The 18450-nt window shown below is 39.4% G+C and overlaps 3 protein-coding genes across 4 annotated transcripts in view; all 3 read right to left on the bottom strand.

Moving 5' to 3' along the window:
- Positions 1–256: 256 nt before the first annotated feature.
- Positions 257–2227, bottom strand: LOC117297997 (tctex1 domain-containing protein 2-like). The gene has a single exon (XM_033781209.1). The coding sequence runs from the start codon at positions 1265–1267 to the stop codon at positions 683–685; it is 585 nt and encodes a 194-aa protein (XP_033637100.1). The 5' UTR covers positions 1268–2227; the 3' UTR covers positions 257–682.
- A 1833-nt stretch (positions 2228–4060) lies between these two features.
- LOC117297905 lies at positions 4061–10946 on the bottom strand. The gene is made up of 4 exons (XM_033781087.1): positions 10679–10946; positions 8684–8797; positions 7610–8320; positions 4061–4855 (listed from the first exon to the last, which is right to left on the bottom strand). Exons 1-4 carry the CDS (start codon positions 10712–10714, stop codon positions 4793–4795), a joined length of 924 nt encoding a protein of 307 aa, XP_033636978.1. The 5' UTR covers positions 10715–10946; the 3' UTR covers positions 4061–4792.
- A 1752-nt stretch (positions 10947–12698) lies between these two features.
- The window catches only part of LOC117297598 (sperm flagellar protein 2-like), a 43293-nt gene continuing 37541 nt past the window's right edge, over positions 12699–18450 (bottom strand). For both annotated transcript variants that reach the window (XM_033780711.1, XM_033780712.1), the window contains 5 exons: positions 18283–18438; positions 16956–17102; positions 16296–16427; positions 15377–15583; positions 12699–13956 (listed from right to left, as the gene is read on the bottom strand). In XM_033780711.1, the coding sequence (XP_033636602.1) occupies positions 13885–13956; positions 15377–15583; positions 16296–16427; positions 16956–17102; positions 18283–18438 (714 nt within the window). In that variant the 3' untranslated portion in view covers positions 12699–13884. The remainder of the gene's footprint in view (positions 13957–15376; positions 15584–16295; positions 16428–16955; positions 17103–18282; positions 18439–18450) is intronic.

The raw sequence follows: 18450 nt of genomic DNA, 5'->3' as shown, positions 1-18450 counted from the left end.
TTAGCATTAAACCTTACTTGGTAACGAGTAATTGGAGAGATTGATAGTATACAACATTGTGAAGAACGGCTACCTCTGAAAAAAAAAATTGATTTCAAGACCTCAGAATTATATTTTTTGAGGTATCGAAATCAAGCAACTGGAGCACACAACTTCGTGTGACAAGGGTGTTTTTTCTTTCATTATCATTTCGCAATTTCGGCGACCAATTGAGGTCAAAGTTTCACAGGTTTGTAATTTTATGCATATGTTGAGATACACCATGGTGAGAAGACTGGTCTTTGACAATTACCAATAGTGTCAACGTCTGGCGATACTAAAAGTCTAAATACTAGGCTACCTGCACACGCATTGCGTGTTGAGTCAAAACAGAAGTATCATTAAGAAGCTACACTGTTTCATGAAGTCTGTAAGCACACAAACTGAGTGACAGAACTTGTTTTGCATAACAACATTTTCAAGCGTTATTTTCTGCTGAAGGAAGATATCATAATAATTATTAGTAAAGTTCCTCAGCCAGATTCGTCTCTCGAAAATACTATTTCCAAGATCCACATTAAACAGTTTCAGTCTTGCGTTATCATCATCAGACACAATTAACGTTGCTCCATCTGTATTTAGGTTTTCCCAGCTGTCTGAGTATACGAAGATGGTTCAGTACCTAAAATAATATTCTGATCCTTCATTCATAGTAAGTTGCATGCACCATAACCACGGCAAATAGGGTAGAGCTCTGGTAGAAAGTCGAGGCGTAGTTATCAAGCTGATCGTCCCACACACTCCTGCTGACAATCTTCATTCCTTGCCCATCCACGGAACCAATGATGACGTGAACTGCTATCTTATACCGGTCGTATTTGAGTTGCTTCACCCTGTTCTTAACGTCTTCACTCAGGTTCCGGGCTAGATCTGGCGTCGTGTTCCGGTCGTAGGCGATTCCGTCCAGCATGGACTCCGTCAGTTTCTTCAACAGTTTCTCCACGCGGGATGCGTTGAAATGATAATCCGGATCCGGCTCCATCTGGAACGTGTTGTCGATTTGTATACCGGGGCTGTGCGTCGCAACAGAGCTTTGTTTGCCCGTGCTGGGTGCGTTGCTCGGGGCTAAGGAGAACTTCCGCGTCACGGTGGTGCCGCGACCGCCGTTCGGTCCAGGTTGAAGCTTTGTGTTTCCACCGGATAGTTGCCCGGGGACATTGAGCCGAGGAGACGGGCTGCCTCGTGGGGTCGTCTCGGTGATGTTTTGCATCTTTCGTTGTCCATCCATTCTTTGAAGATAACAATTACCTAATATAGCGAACTCACTTTTCAATTGACACACTAAATGAGAGCCAGTCAATTACGGATAAAGCAATGATCTGTCTCTACATCATTTTTTAGACATATACACAGGAACGGTAAGCAGTCATATCAAAATCAGATTCCAATTGTTCCAAAGTTAAAATTCCTCCAAAATTTAAACTTATCCACTTTTCTCGACGACGGTCCACTTGTAAGTGTCAGAGAGAACTTTATTTTGCCAAATGTTTGTGGTCAAATAATTGTGGATCACCAAGTTGTGATAGCTGCCTACAAAATATTAGCAATCAAAAGTTTCGCAAACTGCTCTCAGATGCAGGAAAAGGTAGACCGCTGCTCGAATTTGTAAATCCTGTCGTGTGGGCAAACTACTCCTGAATTCAATTCAGTTTGTCACTGCGGATGAAACTCGCAAAGTGATACGACCCTACTGCTTACACACAGGCGACCACCAGCCCATCATTACACAGAAAAACATGAAGTAATTCCCTTTCAATACAGCTACGTTCTACAGAAGCATTGTGCTTAAAATATTGCGAGACGGACATAAAAAGCTCCCTCCTTTGTGTTGGATCCGTTTAGCTGGTTGAACGAGAGCTTTGGTGCATTCTTACAATTCGGCACAATGACAACTCCAGCAGAGATTTTTAATATCCTCCTTACTCAAAATCTTACAGAACTACTTATCTTCAAAGCTGATTTATACAAGCTCGAAGATGTCCTATTTCTTGTTGAACTCCGGAGAGAAGACCAGAGAAGAGGTGCTTCAAGTAAAACGAACATGTAATCTTGTCTTGCAGCTCGTGTTTGGTTAAGGTCCTAAACCGATGTGTGAATGACTCGAGCGTGAAACCTCGTTCTGCCCAGGGCGGGGATTGTGAACCTTTTGTCGGCGTTAAATTCCTTTACATCGCTACAGAGGATTTGTGTTTGTATTGACGACATGGGATGACCAGCCTCGCCACAAAAGAATTCCTGTTTCTCTTTTGATAGGAGGTAGGGAGGTTGATGGACTTTACTTTCCCTTAGTAACAGTAAACAGCAACAGGGATAATGTATTTACATAGAAAACTAAATAAGGAAACATGACTATACAAACCCTATTTAGGAAGGTGGGTAATGTTGACTTTGAAGTAAGTGAAAACTTTCAACAACCGAATAAGAATGGTAATCCCGGGGCTATTATTAGAAGGGGGGTAGTGACGCCGAGCAACTAGCAACACCTCGGCCGTTCTGGCAATAAACTCGAAAAAAAAACAGCCTCAAATTCGACATGTTGTAGGCCTCTCATTCATAAAGTTGGAAGGCACACAGTCGAAAATCTCCCGGGTCAGAATTTACCCGGCTTCCGTGTACGGACTGGCCCAATTCCGGGTCACTGTTGGGTCAGTATGACCCTAAATCTGTGTCAAATCACAGACTGCCTATAATGTCAGCTTATTACCCCATCGTCCAATATTTCATCAAAAGAGAACTATGGTAAAACAATTTTCTTCAAAATATAAACAAAATGCCATAATGAAAATGATACCAAAAATAACACCTAGTTATTCAAAAGGACGTGAAATTTAAATGCACGCGCTTTATTTATTCCGATACAACAAAGTTACACAAATATAAACACAACTCTTAAATAATAAATTAAGTCTCATGTACAATAGTGAAGGCAACAATGAAGACAACAAACATAAAATAACATTTTGTTATATTTTACTGAGCATTTTCAAAAATAAATAGGTGATGAACGAATTTCAAAATAATTGTAATAAATTAATACGTTAATATACACCAACTATAGCTAGTACATCATATTTATGAGTGCTCTCATCAACGTTGAATCAAGATTTAGGTACAGTTGCCATGGTTTGCAAAACTCATTGCGTGGTCAATCAAAGCAGAACTTTTCGATCAGAATTGACCCGGGTTCCAGTGGGCCCGACCCATTCATGACCCGGGAACTGGTTAAAAGATGGGATTTTGACCCATTTTGGGGTTATTTTGAAACACTATTACGGGTCAGTCTGACCAGGAAATGGGTCAAGCCCCCTGTGATCTGAACCGGGTCAATTCTGACCCGGGAAGTATTCAGAGTGAAGGTGCATGATTTGTAATGCTAGCAAAGCGATCGCTCACTGCTTCATTATATGGGAATGCTTTTGGTGAGTACAACTGACATTTGTACACTCCTTTTATACCACGTGAAAGTTACGGTAGGCCCTTTTGACAAGATAGGGTAGGCCAACATCAATGGTGGTACTGCCTGCGCCAGGGGGGCAACCCACAAAAATAAACACTCATAGCATTCGATGCAAAATGCTTATTATTCAAAAATACAAACAAATAAATACTTTGAAGTCTCACAATCATGTATTTTACCCTTGAGGGGAGGGGAACCCTGAATGATTATCGTGCTTCATCTCAATCCAACCTGTTAAAGCATTGATACTTTCCGTCTTTAAAGACACTGGACACTATTGGTAGTTGTCAAAGAACAGTCTTCTCACTTCGTGTATCTCAACATATGCATCGCCCTGTGAAAATTTGAGCTCAATTTGTCGTCGAAGTTGCGAGATAATAATGAAAGAAAAAACAACCTTGTCACACGAAGTTGTGTGCTTTCAGATGCTTGATTTCGAGACCTCAAAATCTAACTCTGGGGTCTCGAAACCAAATTCGCTGAAAATTACTTATTTCTCGAAAACTACATGACTTCAGAGTGGGCCGTTTCTCACAATGTTTTATACTATCAACCTCTCCCAATTACTCGTTACCAAGTTAGGTTATGTGCTAATAATTATTTTGAGTAATCACCAATAGTGTCCACTGCTTTTAAAATTATGTCCATTCTTCTTTAAATGTGAAGTTGTTTCAACCAGCTACTAGTATAGGCCCCCATATTGTTTGGTTTCGAAGCAAGAAAGAGGAACGTGGATTATCTGAAAGTGTGCACTATGCATCAAACAATGCAGCGTTTGAACCAATCAAATCTTATGAGACATTAATTAGTTCATCTTTGTACACACCCAACATAATTTCCATAGCAACCAACTACAGTATTTTAAACACAACTTTCAAATCGAAACATTTGACTACATGTAGCCCTACTTTTAAGGACATCTGCCCACTAGTGTTGAACAAACCAACCTAAGACCCAACTAGAAATTGAAACTTTCTAAAATAGGTTGGGAACAAATAACGTTATTGTGTCCTTATTTCAACTCATGATAACGACCCATCAGAGTCATGCGATTCCAATATACCGATTACAACTTCTTAATCCGTCCTTTCTTCATCTACACTTGTAATCTCCTTTTTCAAAGTGATCGATTTTTCGATAACATTCCATTTCGCTTTACTTAACTTCAGATTAAATCATGTATCGATTAGTCGATAGTGGCAGGCAGTGGAATAACACCTAGGCCTAAAGAACAACGCAAGCAAGCCGTATAGTTTTCTGAGGCGACCGACGGTTCGAATATTATAAGCCACGTCGTCACGGCGATCTTTCGAAGCCAGCTGTCGATGCAATGGGGGACGGGAAGGTTGGGATCATTTTCTAAGGAGAAATAGAAACAAGACAATGAGTAAAAGACGAGCGTGTCTGTAAATTGAAAATATATGTCATGGTAGAATTTTCGTTGATACATTTAAGAGTTGTATTCTCTAGTTCCGTTTGGCATATGGGTCATTCCATGTCAGACCAACGCACTTTTTTACCTCATGTCTTCCGATTTTGATAAAAATTGCTGTGATTGTAGGTCCTTATGAGCAATGAATGCACAGCAATTTTTAGCCCGATCGGACTTACCATGTGGTCAGGGCAGAAACCACTAAAATCTGAAATTTTTAGGGTAAATATCACCTTTTTGGTAAAAATATGTCATAACCATGTCAATTCTCATCACATATTATATGCAAATTTGGTATCAAAATGATGAGAATTGCATGCTCAAATCAGTTCTTTTGTCAAAAATAAATTTTCTGAAATGTAGGTCACTGTAATCTTTAATATGTTATCGTGACCTTTGACCCAGTTTTTGAAATAATGTATCGTTCCAAAAATCAATGAAATAAAAATCTCTTGATAGAGCATGTCTTCCTCTATCACAATCCACTAAGAAACAGTTGGGCTCTTCAAAATTTACAACTTTAGGAACTATTTTTGTACAAGTACCGTGATCTTTAATATGTTATCGTGACCTTTGACCCAATTTGTGAAACAATGCATCATTCCAAAAATCAACAAAATAAAAATTACTTGATAGAACATGTTTTCCTCTATCACAATCAACCAAGAAACAACTAGGCTCTTCAAAATTTACAATTTTATTACCATTTTCGTACAGTTGTTAGGTCACAAACTAGTCAATTTATATACTTTACATAATAAATCCACCAACAAACCTCACTCTTCTGTTTCTAAAGTTACTTAAAGTGTTCATGGTTTGCGATTTGTTTCTTGTTGAGGGCTGATGTGGTTTAACCAGAATCAGAATTTAAACTATCAGCAGTGACACACCCAGGATTTATTACTTTTGGGGGGTGGGCCATATTTTCCCCAAAAATTTCTTTCGAAGATTGTAAAACGAAAAATCAAAACAAATCAAACAAACAAATTGAATACCTTGGAGGGGCTGGGATCAATCCCCCAGACCCATCGTCCCCCCCCCCCCCCCCCTTTCGGGTGCACCACTGTGATTATTAGTGATCCCAGTTAGAGATTACATCAAGGTTGAGATGGAGAAGCTGTCTGCCTTTCTTCAGTATATCACAAACTTAAGCAGTCTTACTTTAACCCCCTGTGATGAATCTTGAAATTAATGCATAGTAACTTTCTGAGAAATCCTTAAGAACAATTTGTTCACCATGCTACAACTCTGACTTCAGTGCCCATTTTAATAGAGCTGCTCAGCAGCAGATTTGTGCTAACTTTGCGATTTCCATTTAACCGTATAGCACACGAAAAGGCATGCTAACCTTCTGATGAAGTCAGAGTTGCAGCATGGTGACATTTTTTGTTTACCATCTTGGAAAGAATTTTGTTTCGGATTCTGATAGAGGAAGACATGCTCTATCAAATGATTTTTATTTCGTTGATTTTTGGAATGATACATTATTTCAAAAACTGATGAAAGAATTGATTTGAGCATGCAATTCTCATCAATTTGATACCAAATTTGCATATATGTGATAAAAATTGACATGGTTATGACATATTTTTACCAAAAAGGTGGTATTTTACCCTAAAAATGTCAGATTTTAGTGGTTTCTGCCCTGACCACATGGAAAATTGGTGTGCATTCATTGCTCATTAGGACCTACAAGCACAGCAATTTTTTTCAAAATCGGAAGACATGAGGTAAAAAAGTGCGTTGGTCTGACATGGAATGACCCATAGGCAGGATGCACTTTTGGTAATTACTCCACAAGTTAAAGACACTGTACACTATTGGTAATTGTCTATACCAGTCTCCTCACTTGTTGTTTCTCAACATATGCATAAAATATCAAACCTGTGAAAATTTGAGCTAAATTGGTCGTCAAAGTTGCGAGATAACTATAAAGAAAAAAGCACCCTTGTCACGCGAAGTTGTGCGCTTTCAGATGCTTGCTTTCGAGACCAAATTCTAATTCTGAGGTCTCGAAATCAAATTCGTGGAAAATTAGTTCTTTCTCGAAAACTACGTCACTTCAGAGGGAGCCGTTTCTCACAATGTTTTATACTATCAACCTCTCCCCATTACCCGTTACCAAGTAAGGTTTTATGCTAATAATTATTCTGGGCAATTACCAGTTATAGTGATGCCACTGCCTGATATTGACAAATTACTTGGTAAAGAGCACTGGAGAGCTGTTGATATTATAAAACATCATCAACGACCCAATTTAAAGTACTGTAGTTTTAGAGGGAGATGAATTTTTTCCATAAACAAAACTTATGAGAATTGCTTATGGCATGAAGTTTTTCACAGGCATCTGAAAGCAGACAACTCTAGGCAACAAGAGTATTTTTCCTTTCGTTATTTTCTTGCAACTTCGATGACCAATAATGACAGACTGCCAATTGAGCAAAAATTTCCAAAGATTTGTCCATGCATATATTTTGAGGTACACCAAGTTAAGATGCTGCATGGGCTTTGGAAATTACCAAAAGTATACCATGCCTTTAAAGTATTAGTGTTGTAATACAAGTTGGATAATGGGCAATGAACAATAATTAAACACATTTCTGAAAGTGTAGTTTTAAAATTTAATTTGACATCAATAAATAAATGACAAAGAATCAACAAAAAGGATCATTCACTTGTACCTTGACTATCTGCGTCCTCTTCCCGATCTCTCTCGGAGTTCTCTCCTTGCAGGCCTTCTTAGGGAACGGTGACATCTCCATAGCCTCCAGGCAGTCTTTAAGATGCTGTCTCAGCCTTTTCTGCTCATACACCACAATCTCCGGGTCGCCCTTGAAGGCCAGCTCGGTAGCGTACGCCAGGGCGAATACCCCGCAGTCACTGGACCCTCTCTGCCGGTGCATCCTCGGTAGTCGCACCTCCCACGCCCCGGTGTTGTCGTCTCCCTCACAGAGGTTGATCACCTGGTGAGTCAGCTGTCGTGTCAGACCCATGTTTTTGCTGTCCATCACCTTGATGATCTTTTCCCCGGTCTTGAAGAGCGTGACCCAGTGGTTGTTGCCGTTCTGCATCACCTGAACACCGTCTGAGACGATGGGTTTGAACTGGAGGACATTGCCGAGTACGGGCTCCTGAAGCCCCTCAAGGGCCGGGAACTGGCGGCTCAGAAGCCGCTGACCGGCTACGATGTGATTGTCTGTGAGCCACTCGCCATCCACGAGGATCGTACGGTCTTTGGCTTGTAGGCCGAGCTCAGGGACCCATGAGTCACCGTCGCTCTTCACCTCATCTTGTGGTTTTCTTTTCTTTGGCGTCGTCGTGAACTTGTCTTCTCCCTCGCATAGCGAATCTGCATCACGTTTTGTCCCGGATTGATGATCCCATGAAAAAACCTGTAGTTTGTAAAAAACAACTCAGATGTTTTTAACTTTTCGCTTAAGTAGCTGTTCAATATTTTGATAAATAGTACAAATAATTTACAACTATAATAACTGACAGATATAGAAAACCCACTATACCAGCCCTTTCAATGATTTTTTTTATAACAAGTTTGCATTTTATCAGGATTGTCTGTTCTTTAACCAATTTGATGTATATTAACGTTAATTTTGTAAACATGTTTTTTTTAGTATTGCTATGTAATGCTACCGACAAAGTGTTGTGTTTTAAACCGGGAAAAAAAATGATACACCCCACCAATAGTTGATATTAATCTATGCTGATAATCAAAAACCAAATATTAATCAATACTTTACCCGTTGATCGTTGATATGGAAGCGGCGAATGATAATCTTGATGTGTTTCTGCTCGATGTCACTGCAGATGTGCACAGCTTTACAGCTCGGCTCTGAAGGTTTGGTATCCCTTTCCTTGAAGAGAACGACAGAATACAAAACACTGTTGGACCATGATCAAAGGGAAGGGAAAAGTTACTGGAACAATACGTCATCTTTTATTTTGTAACGCAAGTCGCCAGACACACAATGCCCGAAGACCACTTCAAGGTGTGGTACAATTGTATTGTTGCCAGGGGCCGATGCCACCTACTCCTGGGGCTGAAACAGGGTTACCCCTTTACAGTCACTACGTATGAAGGCTTGGGTACCATCCATCAGAAGCCTGGCTGGTAGAGCATAAAGCAATTATTAGCTTCTTATGCAGAAATAGTATGTCTTGAAAAATTCACATACTAATTTGATAAAAGAATTTTGTTTTTGCCATATGAGTTCACAATATAGCTGAATAATGCTGGGTGTACCCCACTATTTGGGAAAACCTTTCGTATACTGTCACGACTTTTTTCATCAAATTGAGTAAATTATATAGTTTGTTTCATAGTGAATGGAAAAGGGGTGGCTGGACACGGAAACTTCTCCCAAGCAGCATATCGATTTGGGAGAAGCACGTTTGTTTTCCCGTGGAAAAAAATCAAAATGGCTGACCAACTGCCCAAAAAATAGAAATAAATCTGAAGTTTAGTTGTCCGAAAATAAGTTTGATTGTTTTTCAAGAGTCTGAAACGTTTTAAATACTCGTTGAATATTTCTGAATTGGCGTTGGTTGCTAAGGGAATTTATTTAGTGTTGCTGGGAATAGAGCGGGAGAGTTGGTGTTTTTTTTAACATTTTGAACTGGTATTTTTTTTTTTAAAGTTCCAGCAGTCGGGTCGAATCCGTGTGAACAGTTTGACGTCACTGGTGCTTTTGGTGCGTCACTGTAGGTGCGGCACAGGAGGTTTTTGTTTTAGGAAATAAAGGGGAAATAGTTTTGAGTGGACCAGTTTGAGAATTTGGCGCAAAAATAATGTTCTAAAATGTTCAAGGCAAGCATGGGCGCCATGTAAGCATTGTCTGCACAGATCAGGGCCCAATTTCATAGCGCTGCTTAACAGTAAGCACATTTGCGTGCTTACTGTAGCAGAAAAGAAATTGCTTAAGCCTTAGCGTATTTCACAGGTCAACAGAAAAATTGGGCGGCTATATTGCCTGTTTACCGTGGATTTGCATTGTGACGTCATTTATTTTCGTCGGTAAGCACCGGAAGGTTAGCATGCCTTTTCGTGTGCTAACGGTTAGCAGCGCTATGAAATAGAAATCGCACAGTAAGCAACAAATCGGCCGCTAAGCAGCGCTATGAAATTGGGCCCTGTTGTTGTATTAAAAGTGTTGCTTACCGAAATGGCGGGAAAGATTTCCGTATCCTGCCAACACTTTTTCTCTGGCTTTTACCAAAAATATTATTTCATTTGAGTAAATTAGATACTAACGTAATTTATTTTATAACAATGAAAAAGTGGTGGCAGGATATGGAAATTTGTTCACTTATTTTTAATAAATAAGATTTCATAACTTGTGAAAAAGTGGTGGCAATGTAATATGGATTGTTCCCAACTTAATTTTACCAAAAGGAATTTCCCATTTGAATAAATTAGATACTAAAAAGTTGTGGCAGGAAATAGAAAATTGTCCAGTTTTATATTATTATGTTCTTAAATTCAAAATGTACGTCCTACTAAAGGAAGCATAGGGCCTTTTCCAGGTCATTCTGTTTACAAATGATCCGATTTACATCTTACAAAAAAGCCGGAGTTGGTGCTGTCCAGTTTTAATAAGTTTACAAATCAGTTTTAATAAGTTTACAAATCACTTTAAAAAGGTCCTAGCATACAACTAAAATCTACAGTATTTCACACGAAATGTTGCTGTTTTGCCGAATTAAGCCCGTGGTGTTCTTTGATGGTGAAATCTTACCGCAAAGGCAAAGGAGTCAGACACACCTGGAGACATCGTTACCTCCAGCCCCTCGGGGAGTCGTGCCTTGCCGTCAGGTTGCTGTTGGCCACAGTGGAAGGTCGAGTTCGGCTTCTTTGCGAGAGAGCAGCCACAAAATGGCGACCCGAACTAGCTGGCTTGGCCTAAATGGTTTCCCTTAAATATTTATTTTCTTAATTTGTTTTGTTAAGTCAAATTCTCGACACAAAACGTGTGGACAAAGACTATTGTTACGACTCGTCCACATTGCGCAACACAAACGTTTGAACAACAATGAGCTTCGCGGGGAAAAAAGTGACTGTTTTCAGTTAGTGCCAAATTCAAGTGGCATCACTTTTAAAATCACAAAACAGTCGTTGGTTCAAAGACATGTGTTTTCTTGTTCTATAAAGGAAAGCCATAATACATTGAATAGAAGTAAATGTGGAACAGTGCATTCCATTAGATGTTTGAATCCTTGTATACGGGTACGATTAAAACAACGAGGTCTACAACTAAAAACATATAATACATGTTTGATCGAAGTTGGCGAAACACAAATATGCGAAAATTTTGAAAAACTAAATCCGGTGGTCGCAGGCTCAAATCCTGTTTTTTGTTTTAAATTTATTTGTGTCCACCCCCAATAAAACCGGAGTGGGAATGGGCGTAGGCCTAATCCTTGCCACAGCGGGTTGTATGACGTGACTTTTGACTGGTGCCACGCAAACAGTGGGTGCGTTCGTTTAGCTTCCCTGGGTCGACCCCGATCTGCCCCGGTGCGTTCAAATAGCTTTGACGTCATTCCAGGGGCCCACCCAGGGCCCAATTTCATAGCGCTGCTTAACGGTAAGCAAATTTGCGTGCTTACTGTAGCAGAAAAAAATTGCTTAAGCCTTAGCGTATTTCACAGGTTAGCAGAAAAATTTGACGGCCATATTTGCGTGTTATCGTGGATTTGCATTGTGACGTCATTTATTTTCGTGCGGTAAGCACCGGAAGGTTAGCATGCCTTTTCGTGTGCTTACGGTTAGCAGCGCTATGAAATAGAAATCGCACAGTAAGCAACAAATCGGCCGCTAAGCAGCGCTGTGAAATTGGGCCCTGGTCAGCCCCCAGTGCCCTGCTTGCAGAGTGGGTCACTTGGGGGCTGGCCCCAGGTGCATGACGTCACTACGAGAGCGGTGAGTGATCGTTCCTTTAGCTCTTGTCAGGGGGCTCACCCGAGCTTTGAGCACCGCGGGGGTAGACCCCCAGGGAAGCTTATCGAACGCACCCAGTATGAAATAGGGAGACTGCACCAATTGAGCCACCGGTAAACGTAAATCAAGAAAACGCATCCGGGGGGGGGGGGGGCTTTTGTTTTCCCTTTTTTGATTGGTCATTGGTCTTCATAAGGTACCAGAAAATCGCCCGGAGTTTCTCAAATGCCAAATGGTTGGTTGCAGATTTCAATGCACAACCTAACACCCTTACCAGGGTCCAATTTCATAGAGCTGCTATAAGCACAAAAATTTGCTTAGCATGAAATTTCTTCTTTAAATAAAAACAGGATTACCAACCAAATTTCAACGTGATTTTCAGAATACGCAAACAACAGCTGAATACCAGTAACAAACAATATGCAACAATGAAAATTTGGTTGGTAATCCTGTTTTTATCAAGACATTTCATGCTAAGCAAATCTTTGTTGCTTAGCAGCTCTATGAAATTAGGCCCAGGTGTTATATAAAAGGGGTCTTGTGTCTCATTTAGACCGTGGCCTTGTCATATACACGAGGCAACTTTTACAGGCAACTTGGAAGCAACCAACTACAGAGCATAATGCCACGTGACCATTTCGGTAGTACAGGAGTGATTTTTCAAAACAAGGTCTTACTAGCTCAAATAAAGTTGACATTCAAATGTGAATGGATTCTCTTTTTGGAGATTGCCACAAACTGGTTGCCTGTTAATTGCCTCGTGTGACATGACATAATCCTAAGAATGAACCGTATATTAAAAAAAACCTCCAATATCAAGACTTTGTGATTTAATTAGCTCAATTATGCAAACAAACCATTCTAAAGAAGAAAACACAAACAAATTATATTCAAACACTACAAAAGTGGACGGATGTTTTTAAGTACTCTAATGCTACAATATGTTATCATTTGTGATAGTTATATATAAACATTTCTTGGAATATCAGACATATAAGAAAAATGTTAATCTATCATTTGAATCATTTAATAAATTCATGAATTTCTGAATAAAATGCCCAGTGGAATGGTTTTGTGAGAAAGAGGACGGATCTTTTCAATAATATTCTCCAAATTATTATAATATTTTTTCCTTAAATCATGTCATGTTAAATATTGATTAGTTGGTAGTTTATAGTTATGCCAATATTTTAAAAGCAAATAAACGGATTGAAAATTTCAATATTCAAAATAGGTTAATATTTCATTTTATCTTAAATTTAAGGCACAAGCTCATATTGGTGGATAATAATTATAGGCTTTAAACAAACACACAATCATTCTCGTTAAAACTTTATCTCAAAACAGATCATAGAATAAAATGAATTTTCACCCTTACACCGACCCAATGTGTATAAGGCAGTGTGTTTACTCAGTACTTTCCCGAGTTCTGTGAACAAAGTCCACAGCCAAATCATTCAGATGGGGTTGGAACCCATAACCTTCGCACTGCTAGAGCAGATAACTCACCACTAAGTAGCTAGCCCGATGGCTAAAGGCAGTTCAAATCATATCATAGAGTTATATATAAGAACTAGAGGGAGCACTCTAACTACACACATAACTTAACCGTGCTGGCTGACCATGGGTTTGAATCCCTGCTGGTAAATTACATACAATTGTTCCCTTACAAAATGTTGGCTGAGTGAACTGGTGCATGACATGTGCTATACGATGGGTCGCACCATTTCTCAAAGACCAAAAAACGCTTCTTGTTGGGCAGTGTCACTTGGTTTTGTTCGCCTTCCAGTTTTATAACTCTATGATGCAGAAACACTAGCATTTATACCATGATGTTTAAACACACTCAATTTGATGATTTATCAAAATTAAACAAAATTAATTATCAGAAAGGTTGAATAGTGAAAGAAATTAAAACACAACAGAAGACCTCAATAAAATTTGAAACTCTCCTCAAAAATATGAGAATTAGAGAAATCCTCACAGAAATGAGTTTTAGCCAACTCAGGACATGATGCTGTTAGCGTCATCAATTGCAATTGTTGTTACTGGAATGGTGAATACAGAACGAAGATCCTGTAGGAATAGTAAAAGGAAATAGTTATAGGTACATTATAAGGAACATATACCAGATTTGGGAACCAAGTTAGAAAATACTCAGATCGTACATGTGACATGTTGGTCCTTGGTAAATACATGTAGTAGGAATTTTTTTTAACCCACTCCTTAAAAGGAGTTTAAATGCAGTGGACACTATTGGTAATTACTCAAAATCGTACTAGGTAATGAGTAATGGGGAGTAGTTGTGAGAACCGGCTCCCTCTGAAGTGAAGTAGTTTTCGAGAAAGAAGTAGTTTTCAACGAATTTGATTTCGAGACCTCAGATTTAGAATTTGACGTCTCAAAATCAAGCATCTGAAAGCACACAACTTTGTGTGACAAGGGTGTTTTTTCTTTCATAGTTATCTCGCAACTTTGTGGACCAATTGAGCTCAAATTTTCACAGGTTTGTTATTTTATACATATGTTGAGCTACACCAAGTGAGAAGACTGGTCTTTAATAATTACCAATAAGGGCTAAACCTACAAAGACATTCAGGGTATTCAATTGAAACTTTTCCTGATATTTCCCAAGGGCAAAACAATAAAAAAATCAGACTAAAGTATGAAGAATATCATTCCTGGTTCTTTTGGCTGATAACCTTATTATGCTGTGCTTAGCTAGGGTCAAGTTCATGCAAGGATCAATCGTTAACGAGTGGTTGTTAACTGATGTACGTAGGGCATGCGCACAGAAGTTGTGGTGCGAACAACTGTAGTCATGTCATCAACCAACACGACTTTCGCGATAACCCATGTTATCACTTTGTGGTAAACGGTCCACTGTACGCTGTTCTATGAAAACGGCTATTGGTAACCAGCCATGGTAGGCTGGTTCCAAATAGTCAACTAGCATAGTCCAATTTAACTATCGCATTATAAATGGCCATTCATAAATACCTCAGACAGTTTCGCTATTCCTATTAGTGGAGAGCGCATCACGTGGTGGTGTATAAACCTTTGTTTATGACCGGTAAAAAGTGTAAATTCATGGGCGTGACACGTGACCTTGCACCTGTTTTTATAAGACAGTTTCTTCATTCCTATTGGTCGAGAGCATCGGCTGAAACAGTTGTGCCACATCACGCGATACGCACGACGCGCACAGCATTCCCTTATAAGGAGTTGTTTACCCGAGGGCGGCAGAGGGCTTTACCATTTCATAGCTGGAGGGGTGTTGTGTTGAAAGAAATCATTTAACAATTATAATTTTTTGCATTTATTTTACTTTTTGACCAAAAAGTGATGTTTTTGACCGAAAAGGTATTTATGAATGGGAATCAAAGTGTGTTGAATCGGTTTTCAACTAGTGGTTTAATCCCAACGAGGCCTGGTTCTTGATAATTTTACCGAGACAAAGTTAAAAATATTTTTACTATTATTTTGTTACACTCACCGGTGTCTTGTATCTGTGGCACATTGACAGGCAGTCTTGAATGATGGGATGATCCAAGAGTCTAAAGAAGGGTACCGGGCTTAGCTTGTTGTCCCCAAGCTCACGATACACACTGGCTAGACGCTCCTGGGAGAAGGTATCCTCCGGGTCAGAGGTCACGCTGAAGCGATGGCTGTCACCGAGGGTTGGCTGACCATGGTGTAAAACCTGAGGAGAATTGGAATGGGCAGAAGTGCCTACTTCGTTTCGTTTTTTCGTTTGTTGGGAGTTCAATTTGTACAACAGCAAAAGTACAAGAACATTGATTGCAAATAAATAAAATGAGGTTTGGACGGCCCCTTAAAGACAGTGGACACTATTGGTAATTGTCAAAGACTACTCTTCACAGTTGGTGTATCTCAACATATGCATAAAATAACAAAGCTGTGAAAATTTGAGCTCAAACGATCGTCAAAGTTGCGAGATAATAATGAAAGAAAAAAACACCCTTGTCAAACGAAGTTGTGTGCTTTCAGATGCATGCCTGATTTCGAGAGCTCAAATTCTAAATCTGAGGTCTCAAAATCAAATAATGTGGAAAATTACTTCTTTCTCAAAAACTACATTACTACAGAGGGAGCTGTTTCTCACAATATGTTATACTATCAACCTCTCCCCATTACTCGTTACCAAGTAAGGTTGTATGATAATAATTATTTTGAGTAATTACCAATAGTGTCCACTGCCTTTACACAAATTGTTTGCATGGACACAAGAGTACTCAAGACTTCTCGGTGCTAGATGTTATTGTCAAATCTTTTAAACCCTCCATGTTTAAAATATTTTTGAGAGGACATCTTTTTGGAAGGGTTCACATGGTTTTAAAATGTAATGTGCATTGCAGTTATATAATGAAATAGATGCAGAATGGTTTGCTAACCTGTACTAAAGCATTCAGATCCACAGTGGCTTGTAGAGCACTGGGTGGTATACCTTCTTCAGGCGGGCCCAGGCTAGGCTCAACTTTCTTGTCTTGAAGCCTCACTTCTTGACCTGCCAAAACCTCAACAACCTGGTACAAAACAATGACAATAATATAACAATAATTTTTTAATTTATATAGTGCAAAATCCAGTATAATTTTGTTTGAATACACTGAACAATAAAATTTTATTAAAAAATACAAGAAGACACTATAAAAAATAAACCAATTTGCGCTATTACACACATTAAAGTTAATAATACAGTCTGTTAATATTAATAACACATTAAGCCAATGTTGACAACAAGCTTGGCTGAGATTGATAAATTAAAAAAACCTCAGTCTTGGGTGGCTCGTCTTTATTCCCCTTTATTCTAGACCTAGAACATCTTTACAGACTTTGTGCATCACCTGTATCCAGTCCTGTACTCCATGTGTTTTGTTTAACGCTTTTTTTAATCTTACTAAATGTCTTACTATTTTTAGCGTTAATTACCGGTTGTAAACAAAATGTGGGCTACGAAATGTAAGGTTAATAAAATGAAAATGTAATACAATAACTACAGGTTTGGACACAATTATGACTATTGGTAGTATTAAAACTTTTAAAAAGTGTACCTCTTTCATGACGCTGAGTTGGTCCAGCTGTTTCTCAGTCGGCTCAGCCTCCTCTAGTTGTGGGCGGGGCATGTGCTTTCCAGATACCACACTCAGAGCTCTGAAGAATCCATTCAGAGCGTCTTGATCAATGCTGAAGTACAGGAGCTAGAGGAATGAGAAAGAGTGAGCATGATAATAATAATAATAAGACTTGTAATGCGCGTAGAGAGTTCTAGATGTGTGGCGCAGCTGAAGAAAAAGACCTGTCACCCCATGAGTGTCGAGACTTGGGTTCAACGAGGAGAAGCATGGAACTTGATCGAAGATTCCTTGATGGAGTGTAAACTTGAAGCAGTTCAAAAATATAGTGGGGAGCCTTGCCTTTAAGAGGTTTGTGGACAATGAGCATCAGCTTAAAGATGATTGGTTGAGAGATAGGGAGCCAGCATGAGGAACATTACACTCTTGAGTTTGAAGGGAGCAAAAGATTTGGCATAGGCATAGAACTGGCAGCCAATGGGAGCCCAAAAGTTACGTCCCATCCAAAGGACGTAGCATTAATGGCTGATGTGTTTTGTTTAAGGACCATGACCATGGCCCAATTTCATAGAGCTGCAAAGCACAACAAATTGCTTGTAAAGCATGAAATTGCTTCCTTGATAAAAACAGGATTACCAACCAAATTTCCATGTGTTGCAAATTGCTTGCTTACTAATATTTAGCTGTTGTTTGCTTATCCTGAAAATCACGTGGAAATTTGGTTGGTAACCCTGTTTTGATCAATAACAATAATAACTTTCGATTTATATAGCGCCTAATAACTAACACTTAATTCTCTAAGCGCTTAAACAAATTCTTATACAGCGCATTTCACAAAAACCGTATCAATGCGCTTTACATTAGTGCCCTGGTTATAGGGCCAATAACATCCCTTTTTAATGTTTCTCAGCTCCCTTGGGAGTATCAACCTGGGCAACAGTTTATATCGCTCCAAAGGCTTTTTCATTCACAATATCAACCTCTACCCTCGCAGGTACCCATTTATTCCCCTGGGTGAAGAGAAGCAATTATAGTAAAGTATCTTGCTCAAGGACACAAGTGTCACGACTGGGATTCGAACCCACACTCCGGTGAATTCGCACCAGAACTTGAATTTGATGCTTTTAACCACTCGGCCATGACACTCTCAAGGCAAAAATTTCATGCTGAGCCAATTTTTGTGCTTAGCAGCTCTATGAAATTGGACCCATGATCCAAACACACACTCTTCTGATCAGAAACACCATAACTTGAGTCTGGTGCTCTTATTCCTTCGACCATTATGCTCCATAAAAGAGTCTCTTACCATGTTAGTATAATCCAGCACAGGGGGCATTAAGGTAGAGTCAGCAAAGATATCAAAGAACATTCTCTGCACATGTGCAGTCCTGTCAAACGGTAGAGGTATACTTGGATCTTCAGGCGTTGGAGGTCTTGGGTCTGATGTGTACCACAGAGGCACCTAAACAAAGAT

This window comes from Asterias rubens, chromosome 12 (genome assembly GCF_902459465.1).
Source record: "Asterias rubens chromosome 12, eAstRub1.3, whole genome shotgun sequence".
In the NCBI taxonomy this organism is placed as follows: domain Eukaryota; kingdom Metazoa; phylum Echinodermata; class Asteroidea; order Forcipulatida; family Asteriidae; genus Asterias; species Asterias rubens.
Note: the sequence above shows the minus strand (reverse complement) of the source record. Positions and strands in the feature narration are given on the sequence as shown.

Bases quoted from the DNA above. Each gene is read 5' to 3' on its own strand.
- LOC117297997 (XM_033781209.1), bottom strand. From the start codon at position 1,267: ATGGATGGACAACGAAAGATGCAAAACATCACCGAGACGACCCCACGA.
- LOC117297905 (XM_033781087.1), bottom strand. From the start codon at position 10,714: ATGTCTCCAGGTGTGTCTGACTCCTTTGCCTTTGCG. The intron at 8,798-10,678 runs GTAAGATTTCAC...GTTCTCTTCAAG, and splicing joins CTGACTCCTTTGCCTTTGCG to GAAAGGGATACCAAACCTTC. The intron at 4,856-7,609 runs GTACAAGTGAAT...ATTTCTCCTTAG, and splicing joins AGAGGACGCAGATAGTCAAG to AAAATGATCCCAACCTTCCC.